General features: G+C 41.0%; 1 protein-coding gene across 1 annotated transcript in view; it reads right to left on the bottom strand.

Annotated features, from left to right (window-relative positions):
• Positions 1 to 21,310, bottom strand: part of scfd2 (sec1 family domain containing 2) — a 108,501-nt gene that overhangs the window by 47,506 nt on the left and 39,685 nt on the right. Inside the window, exon 5 of the mRNA XM_087836880.1 lies at positions 10,723 to 11,023. Coding sequence (XP_087693006.1) covers positions 10,723 to 11,023 — 301 coding nt within the window. The remainder of the gene's footprint in view (positions 1 to 10,722; positions 11,024 to 21,310) is intronic.

Below are 21,310 nucleotides of genomic sequence, written 5' to 3'. Positions count from 1 at the left end.
CACCCCTTTCAGAAGATTTTCTTAGAATTTGTTTTTGCTACTGTATGGAGAGGAAAATTAAAGCACAGTCAGAAATAGTGAGTTCTTTCAAAGTGGAAGCAGTAGTTTGTATGTTCTGGGTCAGGGATGAGAAAGAGCTGTATTACAGGAATAGTGTAAAATAGGAGTAGGTGGGCTGTCTTGGCTTTAACTCAAGAGTGCGACAATTATAAAGAAGGTGTGTGTGTGTATGTGTGTGTTCTAATGTGTTTATTCTGGGGGGGCGCTGAGTTTATACTGGCCTTACTGCAGCAATACTGGCTGCAGAAGGTCCTTATCGCTGTCTATACGCCTACATGACGTGGATGACCATGATTAATGGCGGTGGCAGTGCTCTCTGCCAAAACGGTACTCGCTTTGTGAAGAGACTACACAGAAAATGCTAAAAGAACCAGTTCATTCCTCCTTCCATCTCTGCCAGTCAGAATGAGACGTTTACCTGGACAGAGAGTCGGATGTGATAGCGCTGGGCTCGCAGACACAGCGCAGATGCCAAAAGGCTGTCGGCAACAGAGAAGTTAACACAAGTCCAGTAGTGTATGTTTAAATGTCTGCAAGCAAAACAGAATAAGAATCAGTAAGAGGGGACCAAGAAGCAGACTGAACTAAGAGAAGATTAGATCCAATGATGGAGAGGCAGACATAAGATGTGATGATGGAATAACGCTCTACTGACAATAGGATTTAAAAGACATAAGATATCTTCCACCAATGCCATTTACTTTACCAGACTCTGCCCGACACTAATCTACCAAAGGCAAACAACTGGAACACTTCACATTTTCGGATTTGTTTTAAAACATTAAGTACGTATTGAAATGAAGTGTGAACATGAAGCAAGTGTCCAAATAAACACTTTTCAAATGGTGCTTGAATTTGTTAGTGCCACCAATTGCTTGGTTTCCTAGCAACTTGCTGGCTCTTGTGTTTTTAACTACAAGTCTGAACTGGTCATGAGAACTAAATCACTTATCTGATAATACAGCTTTCTCCTAGTTTAAAAGTATACAATTTAAGTTAACTGATGCCTCTAATTAGGCTGTAGGTAAAGTACCTATAGTGCTTAAGTGTGTGGAAGATGTGCTATATGAAAAACTAAATTGCTTTGAGTGATCCTTAAGGGCAGTCAGTTCTATCCCAATGATAAGGAAAAATTAATCGATTATTACGTGTCTAGCAAATTTTAAATTTAAATTGTTTTTCATATTTAGCTTAACTGAATTTTCTCTTACTGGATTATGTTTTTATCTTGAATCAAAACTAGGATATGTGAGCCACACATGAGAACCATGTATCTAGGCTCTTAGCGCATGTACTGTTAAATAATTTCCATGAAAAATAATCACATCTTAGCCGATGTGTCACAAGACAAGGCACGTGGACCATTAAGCAATTGAGGAAAACATAGCAGGAATATAAGGAGAGACGGAGTTCAAATGTTCCCTAAAACTGAGGCCCCCTCTCATTTCTAAGGCCTGTGTCTGCTCAGTCGAGAGGTCAGCTGAGTAGGTGGAGCAGGAGATAAGCCTATCTGTGACTGTGTCCATCACACTCCTGAAGACACCAACAGACACAACAGAAAATGACCAGACACCAGATGGCAAGTAAAGAAAGACTCCTTTTTACTCATTCCTTACTATCTCCTTCTATCTATTGGCTGGACCTGCAGTTCTCAGTAGGGACACTTTGATAACATGGACCATGATTGAAGACCAACTAAATACACCCCGATTGTAGTATGTCATAAACTAAACAAAGCTGGGGCATAGCATGGAAGACAAAAGAACAGAAACTAAAGTGGAAAAATGGGGGAGGAGAGAGAAAAAAGTGTATTTTCAAGTCTCTCTGCATGATGAGGGGGTGTAAGAGGAGAGGGGCTGTAAAAAAGAAAAGGAGGAGGTGGTGGGGGCGTTCCTGTTGGCTCAGCGCTTGATTAACACCAGGCCTGACAGGAAATAACCCGGCCAGTTCAGCGCCAGGAGAGCTTCCATCTGGTATCGAGGCTGAGTCCTCCACCCAGGAGAGCCCCGAACTGAGCAAAAGGGAATGAAACCGTTTCACATCCAGGACTGCTGAGAATAATTCCACGGCTTGTACAGGACACTGCTGCAAACACTGTCATTCTGTTCCTGTTGTTTGAGGTCAAATGAGGCAAAAGCAGTGCAAGGCTGCGGTCTTTCAGTCTAGACCTCGATAATCAAGATCACCTTCTTTTATTTTATCAGTACTCGATGTAGCTATTCGGTTACTTGAACATTCAGTGACATGAATGAGGTGAAAGTTAGACTCCACTGATTCAAAAAGTTACTTAGGATGGTTGTGGAAGGGAGGAAAGGGGACAGTTTAGGGAGGAAAGCGGGTACATTAGGAGAGGTCATCTTTCACTGCTGACTGGAATTCTAAATGTAAACAAGTTCTTCCGCACCAACAGATAAAACGCAGATATGCTGTAAAACCGAGTGGGTCTGGTGAAAAACTGGTGACTCACATGCAGGCATCGTGAACCACGCTTCTACACTTATTCATGAATGCTTTTTGAGCTATGACCATGAAACTGCAGAAAAATCGCACAGAGACCTCCGCAGACTCAAACAAAAACATCCTCCGAGGCCTTATTTAAATTCTTCTGCAGGCTGTAAAGCAGAAGCCCTACGTACACAAGTACAGACCCAAAGATGTGTTTGTGCAGAGAGGCACGCAGGTTTCGATCAGCCTCCTCAGCCGGCTCGCTGTCCAGGGGTCAAAGCGCAACCCACGCCTGCACTGACGCGTGCGTAGAGGCCATGGGCCGCGGTCTCATTTAGAGTCCCTCAGGAGCCAGCCTCTATGCGCCTCTGGTATGTATTTCTTCCTTTGCTTTATTTAGCAAGCATGTGTGTATGTATTTGCAAGTCTGTGTGGGATCTCGATAGTCTCCTTTTTCATCAAGCCAAACTCCCAGCAGAGAGATAAGTGCTTACAAGCCTTTTATGATGTGCATTTCCTGTCATAAATAAGAAGCAGAGGGATTCTCCGACGAGCGCTAACACACTCCATAAAGCAAACAGAGGTGTAAACTCCACACTGGGCCAGTTCTGTGAAATCCACCCAACAAACAGCAACTACTGCTGACTAAAATGATTTGCTGCCGAGTGATCAGATCATAGGTATCATTTATAGCTCATGCAGTCTCAGAAGAAAGTCTTAAAACTGTGATGCAAATATGCCTCCTCCCAAAGGACTTTTTATTGAGTCTTCTGATGTGATTAAAATAGTGGATCTTTGAGTATAATAAGTACAATAATAACAAAAAGTATAATATGCAGCAATATGCAACTGAATGTGGATCCATCCATCCATCCATCCATAGATAGCAGCGGCAAGTGAAACACCAAAAACAGGATTAAATACTTAATAGCTTTGAAAAGAAGGTTTACTAGTTTTGAACATAGAGACCAAAAAATCCAAGAAAAGAAAATCAAATAAATAGTTTATATGAACAGGAAAGCAGCTGATTAACCCTGAATGAAAGTTGCATGATTGTAGAAACTTTAAACATACCACAAACAAATTCTATAAAAATCCATGAAAAGGTCTACTTTTAAAATATTTCTTCTTTTTCCCATTAACAAGTATAATCACTTTCAGCTTCCTAGACTTGAAACACAACATATCCTTTCAATTCAATGGAGGACACGCCAAGAAAATGTTGTGAGAAACTGAAGCGAAGACAGACAGATATGCTGGGCTGATTTGATTATGAGTATTATAAGTATGTGATTCATCATCATCTACACATTTTCCCTTTAGCCCTGTCAAATGGCAGGTATATTACATAGCTAGCAGGAAATAAGAAAAGGTATAGTATCTGGAGGCAGTGCTGAGAAGCAACCGCAGTGTTGACTTGGGAACAGATTTCTTGGGTGCGAGACTCTGGGGCTCATCAAGCTCTGTGTGTGGCCCAGCCTGCTAACCAGGCCTGCCTGCCTGGCCCGGCAGTGAGGACTCTGATGAGCTTTTGCTAATTAAAGCCTGAACTCCAAATCTTGAGCTTATCTGATGAAGTGAACTAGAGAGAACAACGCCACAGGCTGCTTTGTTCACCCTGGGGCGTACGGTTTTCACCTCATATATGTATGCATATGTGTTTGTATAACAGTAGCGGAAGTAAAGAGAGACCACCAATTAAAAATAATTGGGACTAATTTCATAAACATAGCGCAACAGGGGGAATATATTTAATCAGGCGTAATCATTAGACTAACTTATGCTCCGCTTCCCCCCTGCAACCAGCTAGGTGCTTAAGGGAGGAGAAGAGAGAAAGGAGAGATGCAAGGAGGCAGAAAAGAGAGAAAAGGGGGAGAAATGGAAAAAGGAAATATAAAAACAAAGAGAAGTAAAGTTTAAAAAGTAGGCAGAGCGTGTTGGTGGCCAGAGTTATGTGAGATCCCTTTCATGTCCCTTGACTGGCCCATGCTGCTGTGCCAACCCAAACAGCAGCATTGGGGAGGTCCGAGTCTCCGACTGCTCCCCTCTTCCTTACCCTGTGCACACCCCACTGACAGGATGAATAACAAACAAAATGTGCGACTGAGAAACAGAGTGAGAGAGAAGAACATGTCGTGTAACCATTTCAGTTAAGATTTTCCCAAGAAGTTCCCTAGAATACTGTGACTTTCTTTCCTTCTTCTGTCATCGCAGTGAGTAAGTCATAAGCATCAGCACAAATTGTGGACTGCCCGCCCCGTACGCCCCCACACTGACATAAGTATAGACAAACTACGATCCATCATCCGTAGCCAGCTAGATGTCATACAAAAGGGAATTAAGAACATTTGAATCGGCCCGATTTCTTTTTTTGTCTTCTGCACCCCGATGCTGAGAGAAAAGAGGGAAAAAACAGAGGGAGTAGGTTTGATTCTGAACCAAAGAAAACCAAAATTTACCAGGACTGACAGGAAACAAATCCATAAAGCACAAAGTAATGCAAATTTTTTGCTCTCTTACCACCATAAATGTAGTTTGTGCCACAACTGAACGAGGGATTAACAGTAAATGCTCAGAGCTATTTACAACCTACACACATCACACACACCACATCCACATACACTACAGTCTGCCAGCAGCCAATCACATTCTAGACTTCAGGACAAACTGGGCTGCTTCTCCAATCCCATCATTTGCTCTGTGTGTGCTGCGTTGCCTACAACCAATCCAGATCGTTCCAGATGTGGTGTTGGCTGCGGAGCATTTGGTTTAAGAGCTCATTTCCCAGTCTGGAATAAGTGGAACAATTTTCTTGGATGAATACTGTTCAGCTCTTTAATCAAATCCATACCCTAATACAACAATACATGCTGCACACACACTGCAATATGTCTATAGTACAGTGGGGCAAAAAAGTATTTAGTCAGCCACCGATTGTGCAAGTTCCCCCACTTAAAATGATGACAGAGGTCAGTAATTTGCACCAGAGGTACACTTCAACTGTGAGAGACAGAATGTGAAAAAAAAAAATCCATGAATTCACATGGTAGGATTTGTAAAGAATTTATTCGTAAATCAGGGTGGAAAATAAGTATTTGGTCAATAACAAAAATACAACTCAATACTTTGTAACATAATCTTTGTTGGCAATAACAGAGGTCAAACGTTTACTATAGGTCTTTACCAGGTTTGCACACACAGTAGCTGGTATTTTGGCCCATTCCTCCATGCAGATCTTCTCAAGAGCAGTGATGTTTTGGGGCTGTCGCCGAGCAACACGGACTTTCAACTCCCGCCACAGATTTTCTATGGGGTTGAGGTCTGGAGACTGGCTAGGCCACTCCAGGACTTTCAAATGCTTCTTACGGAGCCACTCCTTTGTTGCCCGGGCGGTGTGTTTTGGATCATTGTCATGTTGGAAGACCCAGCCTCGTTTCATCTTCAAAGTTCTCACTGATGGAAGGAGGTTTTGGCTCAAAATCTCACGATACTTGGCCCCATTCATTCTGTCCTTAACACGGATCAGTCGTCCTGTCCCCTTGGCAGAAAAACAGCCCCATAGCATGATGTTTCCACCCCCATGCTTCACAGTAGGTATGGTGTTCTTGGGATGCAACTCAGTATTCTTCTTCCTCCAAACACGACGAGTTGAGTTTATACCAAAAAGTTCTACTTTGGTTTCATCTGACCACATGACATTCTCCCAATCCTCTGCTGTATCATCCATGTGCTCTCTGGCAAACTTCAGACGGGCCTGGACATGCACTGGCTTCAGCAGCGGAACACGTCTGGCACTGCGGGATTTGATTCCCTGCCGTTGTAGTGTGTTACTGATGGTGACCTTTGTTACTTTGGTCCCAGCTCTCTGCAGGTCATTCACCAGGTCCCCCCGTGTGGTTCTGGGATCTTTGCTCACCGTTCTCATGATCATTTTGACCCCACGGGATGAGATCTTGCGTGGAGCCCCAGATCGAGGGAGATTATCAGTGGTCTTGTATGTCTTCCATTTTCTGATGATTGCTCCCACAGTTGATTTTTTCACACCAAGCTGCTTGCCTATTGTAGATTCACTCTTCCCAGTCTGGTGCAGGTCTACAATTCTTTTCCTGGTGTCCTTCGAAAGCTCTTTGGTCTTGGCCATGGCGGAGTTTGGAGTCTGACTGGTTGAGGCTGTGGACAGGTGTCTTTTATACAGATGATGAGGTCAAACAGGTGCCATTCATACAGGTAACGAGTGGGAGACAGAAAAGCTTCTTACAGAAGACGTTACAGGTCTGTGAGAGCCAGGGATTTTCCTTGTTTGAGGTGACCAAATACTTATTTTCCACCCTGATTTACGAATAAATTCTTTACAAATCCTACCATGTGAATTCATGGATTTTTTTTTCACATTCTGTCTCTCACAGTTGAAGTGTACCTCTGGTGCAAATTACTGACCTCTGTTATCATTTTAAGTGGGGGAACTTGCACAATCGGTGGCTGACTAAATACTTTTTTGCCCCACTGTATATAGACACATGCTAACAATGAAAACAAAGCATCGCTCTTTGCACAAATCCAAATTTACAACTTAAAGAAGCGCTGCTACAACAAATTACTGGTGATATTCTAGCCATTATATTAATTTATATCTATTAAAAGGTCTTCAAGGGCTTTAAATCATCCCCTTGCACTGGCCAACATGTTCTCTCACTACCACAAACATTAACACTGCAGTTTATTTTGAGCCAGCCCCATATTCATGGTCCAGCTGCCATAAATATTTAGTAGTGTGCCAAATCTTTTGCTTAAAATAGCTCCTGAAAATTATAGTATTTACTCTAATTTGAGTAGTTTTACTAAAAACAACGCTGGCAAAATGAAATTATTATTTTCATAACCAATTATTTTTAAAGGGTTGGGACATATGAACTTGGGTCTCAGTGTCACAGACTAAATGGAAAAGTGAAAAATTATTACACATTGTTGGTAATCATTTTCTGCGATTTTTGATGGGGTAACCACAATTAAAATAATTAAAAAAATAATAATGTTTTTAATTTCTTTAATTTTTGGTTCATAGAGCTTTGTGAATCCGTGACACCTTAATGGGCTTCTTGGTCAACTGTTGCAGCTGCAGTGCTCATTATTAAAATGACACATTAAAATGTGAGCATAAATAAATTTTGGGTCTGACAAGTGAAGCCAATAAGGTAACCTGCAATTCCTCAATCAAGAAAACTGTTTATACACAAGGCTTCTTTGCTCTATAACCATATTAAGCACTTCCCACAATGAGTTTATGGTTAGTACTTTTAAGACTTACTGAAGATATTCTGTTCATTTTATATGGCACCCACTAAACGATGTCCACAAATAAAGTAATTTGCTCATCGTGCATCAATTATAACTCAGAGCTGGCTGCTAAAGGACATTCCTGACTCCAGTTATGCAAGAACCCCTTGAATGTGTTGACAAACTGCTACAGTATGTCAGTAAACTGTAGTCTTGACTCCCACTGCTAGTTCGTTTGATTTCTGGCCTTAAAGTTGAGTTTAACCCATGACCTCACCTTACTGTGTCACTAAAATTAAAAAGATTAAAAAAAAAAAAAGATTATATTTTGTTGACAGGACTGAAATGTTAGGGTGGTTCCTGAATAGCATTCAAACATTACTACTATGGTATAATTTAGCTTAAGCATTTACATAACATTATTAAACGTTTTAGCCAATGGAAAACAGCTGATCTCACAAGTTGAAATGCTCATCTAACTTTTACTCCCTTTCTAATCAATGATTGGGGGGGGGTGGGAGCTAACGTGGCAGTACTGCCTAGCACTAGCACTGTCAGTTCACGAAGAATTTTGGTATGCATAAAGAACAAATACTGTCGTTTTTAGCATTATGGTTCTGGTTACTTGCCTATGGCCGGCTAGCTTTATCTGCTTAGATGACAACAATTAGATAAACCACCTTTTTTGGAGTGCATCATTCTCAAACATATGAAGCTAAATAAAACCGATGAAACAGCTTTTTCACAGCTAGCGTGTTCTAGTTTAAAAAAAAAAAAAACAGTGAAAAAAAAAAAAACGAAAAACGTATTTCATATCCAGAAATGGGGAAAAAAAAGTATATTTATGCTTTTTCATGTCAAGAATGAAACCTCACCTTGCAGAATCAGATGTAACATATAAACATGCCAAATCTATCATTGACAGTTTATCTATAAAATCATTCAGTATTTATCCAAGGACTAAATAAATGAGTGTGGCAAATGATAATGTATGCTGACTAATATGAGAAGATTTAACTGCAAGCTTAGAATTCCCTTTTGTTTGAAAGACGCCGAGTTTTCTCAAGGTACACATATATATGCTACTGTAGAACAGTCTCTCGCTGCCCCGCCCCCCCAAAAAAGACAAGAATAAAGTCTGGAAGCTTGTTTACTCCACCGTGGACTCTCGAGCCCTCAATTTCTTCAAATGTTAACACTGTCTACAAGGCTTGATATTTGTCCCTGATGCAAATTTGTGAGTTGAAATTCACTCAAGTCATGGGGGGAAAGTTTTTACCACCCCCATTAGCATTAATAAAAAAAAAAAACCCACACACCAAACATCCACCTTATCCTAACAGAAACATTACTCAAACGGGGCTTTACTAAGCCTTGCCACACACATGCTGTCTGAATATATTTAAAAGTTAACAAGAGTTTCATGAAAAGTCCACGGGGGCTGGCAGCAAACATCGAACAGAAAACAATTCCACTCGAGGAACACCATTTCCTGAAGATGCTCTTTAATTAAGTTCCCAGAAGGAGGTAGTTAGAAGGGTTAGGGTGTGTTGCTGCTTACTATCACAAACTTATTTGTCCTTATTTCTTACTCCCTTTTACTGGCATGCTGGCTTGTGTATATTATTCTTGTGTTTCTGCACTATGTTTGTGCATGCACTGTGTGTTTCTGTGTATCTGCATCGTGTTAGCTAAGCTCTGGCTGTGTACTGTAGCCAAGGGGAACAAAATAAAAGAATTTGTAAAAACATTGTTCTCATGGCGACCAGGTTTCTTTGAATGTCTGGTTTTCATTTGAGTCCTTTAATTGGGGAGAATGTCACAATCAATGTTTTGCTCTGGATGCTGAAAGAGACGACCTCCCGACTCATGTTACCCCAGCCAAGCACTTCATCGACTGCCATAAAGCCTTTCTCACAGACATTCGTGCATGCACACACACACACACACACTCACACTCAAATTTAAAAGCGTGCACACACTGCCAAATTACACTGAATGGGCGAGACGTGCGCAATGTGAGCGCGTACACACATTGTTTTTTTTCTGTCTAAAGCACACCTGGCACACCATGACAGGCTAATTTGCAATGAAGTGTTTATAACAGAGAGTCAGGTTTTTAACATGAGCCACATCTCACAGCCTGTGCCTGCCAAGAGGCCCCTCGCCTCTAAACTGCATTGGCCAAGTAGAACAGGAAGAGAGAGAGACCGAGCATAAAAAGGGAAAGAGAGAGAGAAAGAGTAAAAATACAAAAGACGTGTCACTAATCTTTATTACTGCTTTACATAGATTTACCAACCCTATATGTACACCATATGACCCCGTGTGCCATATAAGATGAAAACCCCAATCCCAGTGTAATATTTCAGGGCGTGTGCTAAGGTACAGCCAAAACTAAAAGCAGCGCTAATTATGAACTATGTGGTAGGGGAGGAGAGGCTCAAGGTTAAAGACGCCATTACTCTGGGAGGTACAGTCGGCTGTGGTGTGGAGGAAGACTGTTAATTCATCTTATTAGCTGGCCTTGATCTTCTCTGCCACATGGTTACATGCTCAGCTAAACCAGTGAAATGTCTGGTAAAGTACAGAGAAACTCAGAAATCAATATACTCTCACGGACTCCCATAGATGCACACATTACAGGTAAATCTTAATAATGTGGAACGGGAAGCTGTAGGGGTTAAAGGTAGAAGTAATTTCTCTCTCACACCTATCCAAATATACAAAGTTCCCACAGCCACTTGGCCAACTGACTAGAAAATGCGTGTAGGTGTGTGTGCACTATAGTGTGTGACACGAGAAAAGGATGAAGTGTCAAGACAATGATAAAATTACCCCTATTCCAAGAACTGGGGCGGCAATAAACAAACCATTTGCTCTCATTTTCCTACAGCGCGTCTGCAAAACTGAACAACCGCGATGGCAATAACTTTCTCTCACCAGTCAGTTTCTGAAGCAATGGGCTGAGTTCTGTTTCTCGACTGATGATGACTAGGGTGAGCGCTCCTATCAGGTCCCTCTCCAGCTTCTCCAGCTCCTCCTCCTCCTCTGTATCATGATCTGCAGGCTGGGTCTCATCAGCCAGGGAGTAGAGATAGACCAGCAGGAGGATCAGCTCATCGGGACCCAACTCGTCCTCCCTGAGCCTCGACCCTGAGGCCGAGGTGTCCTCGACTCCACGGGGCTTCATCAAAGGCAGCAGCTGCCTCAGCACAGCAGGGAAGTCGGCGTCTCCGAGAGCCTGTGACACGGCACGCAAACACATAAAAAAAGTGCTTAGTCGGTGGAATGCAGTTTTTTGAACCTTGTTGGTTTTATTATTTTTAATGACCATACCAAGAAGTGACCACTGGCTTATTAAGGATGTTCGTCATAGGAATCATTGGACATGTTTGGAAAACATATTTTCTTGCTGGAAGTGAAATTTAAATATCAATACCATTTTGCATGCCATATATGAAGCCACCACAATTAACCTGTTAGTTTAGCTTAGCCAAAAATCCAAGACTTCATTAAATGCTGTTTAACTCTTTAGCAGAGGCTTATATTTCCAGAATAAATTACTTCCAAACACCAAACAATTACTTCACACTTTTCAAGAAGTAGTCATTTTCTTTGTTTTAAATGAAACTAAGAAATTTTAATGTGTGGTGAACATAAAATGGCTAATGATAGGACATATAGAGTGCTTTGAAAAAGTATAATAATCAAATTTAAACATTACACAAAGAGTAAATACTAAACTAAACTCAACTAAATTCTATATCTAACTGGCAACTATAAAGCTAATAAGCTTTAGCAAGAGCATAGCTGTTGCCTTCAAGGCAAGGGTCATATGGAGGGTAGCTGAGTTAGCATTACAACACCCACGCTAATCTGTAATCGTGATTACTGCAAGATGTGCTGGTTCTTACGTTTTCTTTTCTAATGAGCATTTGTGTAAACAGGAGATTTACAAAAAAATCTAAGATATGACAGGTAACTTACAGTTCAACTGTTACATTAGAATCCTTTAGTTAACGCTAAATTTCATATTATTTAAATGCATAGAAAACAAAGTCATCTCTTTGATAAGAAACTTGCTAATATGGACAATATAATCAATATATCTATATAAATTACACAGTGTGAGATAATGTGAAGATAATATTATCTTATGTCATGTTATGCCCCTAATTAAGGATTGTGAAGCTATTATGTAGTTTTAGTTTGCATTATTCTCCTGAATTAGAAGAAGGTGATAACGATTACGTTCGTTAAACTGATTTGTATTACATTGGACTGCTGATTTATTGTGAATGAATGATATTGTTTTATGATGCATTATACTGCTGAATGAACATTGTAGAGCACATCATCTTAGAAATGTATTTTATTTAGAGAATAATAGAAATTTGTACTTCAAGGAGAATACTGTTTATAATAAAGTACAGATCACACTGACTATATGTTTGACGGTATTGTTTTAAGGGTAATTTTTTCAATGGTACAATGGGAAGTAATGGATACTCCATCACTATAATATAATACAATATAATATAATATTGTATAATATTTACAGTCTGTCTTACCTTTGGATTTTTTTGTTTATTTACTGCAGATTTTTATGTGTTTTTTACTAATATTTGTTTTTAGTATTTTTATCATTTTAATATAGATATGAGACAAAACTCAACAAGTTCAGGACCCTTTATGTTTATGTTGGTTATTCAGTCACCGTCACAAAGGCATCCAAGTCGTAATAAACTGCACTGAATCCTCCTTACTCTTTTAACTAAATATCCAAATGAAATAAATTTCCAGAATAAAGTCTAAATTTTATTTTTGTTTCAGTTTATTACTTCCACATACAATACTATGCAAAAGTCTCGAGCCACCCACACACTCGAAGAGGATAAAGAGGTGGTCCAGCGTGTTCCTCCTGAATCTAAGATTCGACTAACAGATGAGCGCTCCTTTCCAGGACTTTGGCATAGACCTTTTTAGGGAGGCTGAACAGTATGACCTCCCCTGTAGCTGGAGCACACAATTTAAGTTTCTCCCTCTCTCAGAGTGAAAAAGCTCCCAATGTCAAAAGAAAAACTTTGAAATACGTTCAGAAAACTTGAAGAACCTTTGCTCAAAACCACTATAAAACTACAAATAAGTCTGGCACCCTGGAAACAAAATATAAAAGTCACTATTTTGACAGGCCCCCATTGTTCTTATGTCCCAGTTACTCATTTCTACTCCCAGTGGACATTTTACATAAACAAAAATCAAGAATAAACTGCATTGGGAGATAAACTATTTCGATCATTTGATTTAATTAAACCACAAGTATACATTCTTGATGACTGACATAAGCGTAAAAATACTGTGTTGCGTTGTAAGTGTTTAAAAATCACAGGGACAGTGTGAGTGAGCTCATCGTTCCATTTGCTAATTTTACAACTCTGGGTGGCTGATGTAACGCTTAATTTTGTTTTATTCTTTTTTTGGTTTTGCTCGGGTACCAAACTACTTTTTTTCTCCTCTCTTTCTATCACAAATGCACACATACAAAGACACACACTCACAAAGCCAACATTTGGAGCAATGTTCAGGTGCAGTGACCTGTTTTTGTGAGCCTGTCTGAGCAGGTCTGAATAATCGGGCCCTCACGATGGTTGGATGGCATTCTGATCCAACGTGCTGCAGATCACGGGACCGTTTACAGAACACTGGCTACTCTCACAACAAGGGTGAGCTCACAGACCTATAAAACAAGGGTGTGGATCTAATCTGTCCGATGAACAGCTTGAAATTCAAATGGGAAAAAAAGGGCTGAAGGCCCAAAAAGACGAAAACAGAGACAGGAAAGACTCACAACAGAGGGAAAAGTCAAAAAAGCAATGCAGAAAAAGGGCTAAGAAAGATACTAAGGTAATAAATGAGTAATTAACCTTCAGATGATAGCACAAAAGGGGGGCTGAATGTTAACAGAGGATATTATGTTTGTGTTGGCTGTAGCTACAAATGCCCACATGGATATATTTCATTTTGACAAGAGATTCTTTTGTAAAGACATTTGTGTTTCTTTCACCAAGACAAACAGGCCTTCACAATGAGCAGCTCTCGATTTTGTGGTGGGCCCAGTGGGGGGATCCTGTATCTGACCCAGAAGATCTCCTCACTGAGCTAAAGATGCAATACAGTCCCAAAATGGTAAGCCAAAGCCACAGAGCTGACTGACTGTCCCTTGTCACACCAAACAATTATCTCAGTATAAGGTCACCTACGATGACGCCAGTGAAGTCTTTGATTTCATGCATCATAAATAAATTAATATGAATGAAAGTGGCAGGAAAAGACGTTGAAGGTGAATTAATCAGTAACGTTCACGTCCTTTAAACGTGCAGGTATCACAGAAACACTCTTGTTAAGTCTCTTCACTCCAACGAGGCCCCCTTCCCCGGCCAACCACTCGGCCCTGGGGACCGTTCAAACACAATCCCACCACACATTTTTCTTCTTAAACATTGTGAAATCAAATACCTCTCCAAGCTGCTCTCATTTGAACTGCCAAACAATGCTTGGGATCTTTCCCTCGCTCGTTTCACTTGCGGACAGCAGTGAGGAAAGACAGACAAAGAACATTATGGCTTTCTTGTTGAAATGCACACTGCTGAGCACTTTCACCCTCCTCTCTAACTTTAGAACAAATATTGATTTCTAACACTTCTGTCTATACCACGACGCTCAACCTGATCTTTTAGGTTTGAAAAGAAGCGTGTCACTGTCAGCAAATTACATTTTCATTTTGACCACAGTTGGCTTGAAAAGGTACCTGTTGTCATGTAACTTTGGCATCAGAAGCTTTCAGCATATGGTACTGCAGAGAAAGCTGAAAGGGGAGCTCTGGAGTGTTTCTGGGGCCCAACAAAAACTACCTCACTCAAACAGTGTACTACAAGTGTAGAAGATTCAGTGTTTTTAGTGTTTGCTCTTGCAGTTAAAGTTTCAATTTGACAAGCTAAACAGTCTTATAATCATTACAAATGTCTGACTTATGGTATTTATAGGGATGGGTATCGTTTAGGTTTTATCCGATACCAGTACCAAACCGGTACTTTTGAAACGATGCCGGTGCTTAAACGGTGCTCGAACCGATGCTTAAAGAATGGACAACACAAAATTGGTCCAAAAACCTCTCATGTTCAAGTGTTTTTTTGTAAAAAGATCACAATGTTAGCCTGTTCTGCAGCTATATGGGATTTATGGCATCACTCTTGGCTGGAAGCAGTGCTTAATCAATGGAAAAAACAAACTTTGTCCAAAAACCTCTCATGTTTAGCTGTTTTCCACTTTTTCTTTGGTCATTTTAGCCTTTTTGGCCAGGGTGAAGGAAGTATCTGCCATCAAACAAGAAGACAGCTGCATGTAGCTACGACGGTGTTTGCTAGTTCACCTTACATGCATTAATGTAATAAAGTGGTTAGCCTACTCAACGTAAATTACACACGAACAACATTAAGCTACTCATGCAGAGAAGAATGGCTGCTGCTGCTGCCATTATCATCAGTCATCATTTCTGCTACATTGGCAGGGCTAGGGGCCAGGACTCTATTCTTCGGGTTTTTGGGGGATGTTGCTAACTCCGGGTCCGATAACAGGCAACCCACCCGCAGTAGATGTGCATGGTGTGAGGTCTCGCAGCAAGCTATCAAATACAGCGCATTTCTCGGCTTTTAACAAAATGCTATATCAGGTGTTTCATCAGATTCGAGGAGTTACCTCCTTTGCACAGTATCACCTTAAAGTACTTGTTGCAGGCTGCTGAGTTTGCATCTTTTGCTGTGAAGTACAGCCAGACTTTGACCGCTTCGCTTTGGGCATTTTTAATCTGTAGCTCTGCTCTAAAAGAACGTACGTACCTGGGCCCGCCTTCTACGCTCGCAAAGGTAAAATGATTGGCTGGAATCCAAAGTGTATGACATCTCAGGGGGGAAAAAAAGCACCGAAATATGCGCTGCTTTTCAGTCTGGTTACTACCGTTTATGTCAGAACCGGATACCGGTACCCATCCCTAGGTATTTACACTACAACAGAGGATGAAAGCATTTGATAATATTATATTTAGTTTTTTAAATGTATATATGGTTCCCCATGTCGCACTCTTGCTTCATTTTAAATAGACTTTCTGGCTAAGGTATTTCTGTTTGGAGTTTGCGTGTCCTCCCATCTGGCTTCTTCCCACAGTCCATGAATGTCAAAGATATGAATGTCAGGTTAACTGGTGATTATGAATTTTCCATAGGTGTGAAATTGAGCAAAAATAGTTATTTGTCTCTCTGGTTTAGTCCTGTAATAGAGTGGTGACCAGGGTGTATCCTGTCTCTCATCCCATGACAGTTGGGATAGGGGCCAGAACCACCATGAGATGGAAAAGCTGAGAAAAATGGATAGACAGATGAACATGCGGTTACCAACCTTTATGGCTTGTGGCCCTTTCAAATGGAGCAATGGCCACTGTGACAGATCGTCATACGTTTTGGCCACAATATGGGTTTGAGTTAAGAGCATTTAAAGTTAAGAATGAGGTTTTGTTTCTTACATTGATATATTTGGATAAAAAAAATTGAAAACCCCATCCATCTTCTTCCGCTTATCCAGTTTGGAGCTGTGGGTGAGGGATGTGGGAGCCTATCCCAGCTGGCATGGAGTAAGAGGCAGGGTATACCCAGGACAGATCGCCAGTCTGTCTGGGCTAACAGAGAGAGAGAGAGAGAGAGAGAGAACCATTCATACTCATATGTGAGCTCTCCCTTAGAGAAAGGGCAAGGACCTCAGTCATTCAGGAGTGACTCAAAGTAAACCCGCTGGGCATCAAATGAGTCAGTTGGGGTGGTGTTACAGGTGTTTCTGGCATGTGCAACCCGGAAGTAGCCCAAAGGATTGTAGCTTTTAACTGGCTTGGGAACACCTTGGTATTTCTACAGAAGTGCTGAAGGCAGGTAGGGAGGGCCGGGCATTTTTACTTAGACTGCTGCCCCCTGCTGTAGAAAATGAAAAGATGTCCTGATTCCCTATTTGGATCTCTATTAGCTCACAAGAATTACACATGATGATTTAGAAAGTCAAATGAAATGCACACTGTGTATTCATCCAATGAGCCTCTGATTTTTAGATACCCATTGATATCATGGACTTTTGACACATCTTATTGGAATTAACACAGTGGCATAGATCACCTATGGACAGTAAGGGACAAAACATGTTTTGCTACATAAGCAGAACAGCAACTACGAGACATCAAAACTTGTGCCGTCTAAACTTGCCCCATTTTTTAAATTTGTACGAATCAACCAAGTATTCGTTCCCTAACCATAAATAATAGTATAAACTGTGTACTGCTATGTGCATGTGTTTTTACATGCAAGACAAGTGTGCACTTCAACTGAGTCCTTTCAAGCGCTCTATAAAAGCTGCTGTCAGCTGCATACCATGGCGCCAGATAGGAAATAGAAGTCTTGGTACAGAATTGGGACTGAGCTGAGTGAAGCTGAGTGGGACCTCTGAGTAAAACTTTCTCCAAGTTAAATTCAACAATGGCCGACTCACAGCTCTGGCACACGGGATAAGTGGAAATGTGGTGGTGAACTGTACACCCCTGTAAACATGATGGAGTGGCGTAAACCATGCTTTCAGTAGAAGTTTGGGTCAGACAGAAGTGTTTCCCTCAGATTATTCCAGAAGATAATTTAACCACAAAGGTAGATTAAAATGCAAAGACGGTGAGCAGTGCAAGCTCCAAGTTCTGGATCTCATAATCACAGCATCAGCAATCTAACGCTCTAAAAATGACCACCTAAGCTCATTTTATGCAAAGGTGTATTTAATTTAAGTGCAATTATCCAGCATATGGGTCATAAGAGCCCAGTACTTATCTAAACTCAGTTAGAAAAAAAACCCCAGCACCTTCCCAGGAAATCCTGCAAGATATACACCCAATGACAGAAAGATGGCTAAATCTGTGACACGCATGTCTGTGAAAGAGTGTAGATCTAGGTGCAGTCTTACTACCGTAATAGCAGGAAACTAGCATTATTATTATCATTATTAAAGACAATTACTGAATCCACGGCCTCTGCTGCCATGCTCTAATGTGACCATTATATACAATTATAGAATAACAATGGCATTACTCTGTCAAAACAAAGCTAATTTTAGGTTTTGCAATTACTCAGAGAAAGCCATTACTTTAAATTACTCTAGTTTCTTATCATGACATAGTATTTCCCTAAGAAAAGCTGACTTTGGATAAAAATATAGGAATTGTCTTTGTTCTCCAAATGGACTCAGGACATTGGCTAATGCAAAGTTTGCCAGTGAGGCTATTGGTAGAAAGCTGAAACATCACTGGCATCTTGCTCAGACCTTTGCACCAATCATTAGCTCGCTCTTGCTTATGTTCTGGTTTAAATATGTCTGCCAGTGATTGACAGATTACTGTTTGGCAACTCCAACAATCCTGGAGTCCATAAAGGCTCAATCTCGTCCAATCACAGAGTCGGGCCAAACTCCGCCCAAGCCTAGTGCTGCCTGCACAGGAAACCAGCTCCAGATGCAGCCCCTGGAGGAAGGTGAGTGTTTCAGATGCAGTGCAGTGCACTAACCAGAACCAGGCCTCACTTGCATTGCTCCCTGCCTGCACAATGAACCTTTTTCTGGGCCTGAGGGCAGGGGGAGGGGGTGGGTGTTGGAGGTGTGGGTCCTTGTGGGAGCATGAACCAAGTTGGCTATAGGTCAGTTGTTCTAGTGGACCAAAGACTCTCTGGCCAGAACTCACCTCAAAGGGCTTTCAGACGGTTTATCATTACCATAGGAACCAGGAAAAAAACTAATTTGAATTCTTTTGGAAAAGCACACATGTGCTTCATTTGCAAATATATAATCACAACCAATTTGCATTCACAAATAACACGCAAAGCTGGAAGGGATACAAGCAAACTTCTAAAAACAAAACACATAAATCCTCGGGGAAAGAAGACAGCAACTAAAGTTTGCCTCTAAATTATGTAATGCAAGCTTACCATTGATTTGTAATAGAACAGCTGGAAGACAAACAAAGGCTTTACCCTGGATTCTGCACATGTAAACAACACCAAAAATGAATGCAAACTCACATTCTGTTAATGAGCATGCCTTATCCAAGCCTGCTGGCACGAGTGCACGTGTGCAGTATCTCAGCAGAGACACCTGGTCATTGTAACCTGCTGTGATGACAATGACGGATCCGAGAATGGGTTTACCGTTTATTAAAAAGCAGAAATTTGCCTCAAGTTAAGGAGGAATGGAAAAATATAGTTTATCTCTGGATCTCTTAACAGCCATTATTCTGTCTTGTGTGAAAGGTTGTGGACATTGTATCCGATTTTTAACCAGAACAACGGAAACAGGACTTTAAACACAAAGAAGAGCAAGTGTGCACATAAGATCATAGACATACTGAACAGTGGAAGATCAACTTAAATCACTCGGTTTTCTGCAAAATGAGGTTGAATTTTATTTATTCATCCCATCCTTGTATTCCTACTCAGGAAACGAGTAATAAATTAGCCATAGAAATTAAGTCTGATTGTGTTTGTTTATATACAAGACATTTAAAACCACATTTTACAGTAAGATTTTTATCAGCAAACATTTGCAGAGTTTATTTGTATTTGTCCATTTTTTGTTTTCACAAAACATCATTCAGTTTGGCTAATTTTTCAGAGGTTGAGACAGGCCAAAGACGTGGATTGTGCTAACTACAACATCCGAAAGCCTGAGCGGTTCCCTACCTTCTAAAGTGTGAGGCTTCAGCTGTTCAGAAGCTGTACGAAATTACAAATACATCTTACTTTTGCTGCTGGCTGACTTTGATGCAAGTCATGACTCTGATGTACAAATGTAAATTGAAAAACAAGTAGCTTCTGAATGTTTTGTGTACTCAGGTACTACATACAACTACAGGTATTGCCACATACACCAGGGCTGAAATTTTAAGGATTACAATTGTCACTTCTCTCTTCTCTAGACGTAGCATCATCATCCAGGTGACCTGGTAATGTAACAAAAATGTTTGAGGGGAAAGCAGACCGAGATTTTCTTTCGCGCAACTCCACCTGTACAGGGTGGATTATGGAACGTACACCCTGATCGCAAACATGCACGTTGTCTATCAGTGGGCCAACTCATACATGTCTCTGACTGGGGGGAAAATAAATAGAAAAAAGAAGTAAAGGAGAAAGACATGAGTACTTTATTGATTGCCTGATGGGATAAATGTACAGCTGCCTGGCAGCTCAAGACGCTGGAAATTGTTTTTTGTATTACAGTTCATTCCTGTATTAGTTTAAATTTTTTCCTGAATGCTGCACCTGCAATATCAAATTGGTGCAAATGTTTTCTTAACATTTCTTGGATTCGTATGCATTTCATCAAGTTGGATGTACTGAGTTCTTAGGCTGCTGTACAGAAAGTGAGCTTAGTAAGCTCTTATTTGTAAGGTGGGGTCCAGCAGCTTGCCTGTAATGCTTGCTGGATGACAGACACATAAAACTTTTGTTTTAAATGAGGTCTGAATTACCACAGTGTTTGAGATGTGTGTGATTCCGTTCTGCCCAGCCAAGTAGCCCGGATGCTGAACTGCACGCTACACTGTTGGGGGAGAAATCAATGAACATCTGCACAGAGAGAGATGGATGGTCAGCTGCCTCTCTGTCTGTACAAGTAAAAACTTTCAGTAGTTTTTACATCAGTTTTCGTCTCTTTCACCTTTTTATCCCCTTTAATCGTCTGTCTCCCCATGCAACTCTCGGTCTTTTATCTTTTCCTCTTTAGCTCCCTGTGTGTCAAAAGTTGGTTTGGCACAGAGCTTGAGGACTATAATTTAGAGGAGACATGAGACCCAATCACAGAAACAAACACAGTCCCCGCACTCCACCCTGTCACCGCCAGTCAGCCACATGCTGGTCAATGTGGCTGGATTCTGTCTGCCCGGCACACGACACCATGCCTGCTTATCTCACTTAGGCTAAGACCTGCAGTTCGTTTGCGGTGCTGGAAAAATACGGAAGACAGAAGTCGCGCAAGCTTTTAAGGTAGTATACTCTCTTATGGTTGGAAACATAAGGAAATTAACAAGGCTTCTTTTTTTTTTTGCTGCACGGGCTGCAACAGATTATGGCGCAATTCTCCAGATGAGAGAACTGCAGCCACAAACCCCAGGGCCATGTAAAACCTCCCGCACTTTTCTCACACTGAGGAAAACCAAATCATACAAAGACACATGCACACAGAAACACACAAACATCCCCCTAATACTGCCAAGGATAGTACATTACATCCACTACTAATTGACTCAGGAGGCTCCAGCAGGGAGAAAACATCCTGAGGTAAACACACGGTTTCTACACGAAGCAGAATGAAACGGCCACAATTCGTCCGATGGGATTCAAAGCAAAACAACTGCGTTTGACATTTTACTGTTGCTCAGTTTCACTTTTCCGTGCATCCATTCAGA

The sequence above is a fragment of the Neolamprologus brichardi genome, chromosome 23 (genome assembly GCF_056152115.1).
Source record: "Neolamprologus brichardi isolate AB-2024 chromosome 23, ASM5615211v1, whole genome shotgun sequence".
NCBI classification, from domain to species: Eukaryota; Metazoa; Chordata; class Actinopteri; order Cichliformes; family Cichlidae; genus Neolamprologus; species Neolamprologus brichardi.
This window is presented reverse-complemented; position numbering and strand designations above follow the sequence as displayed.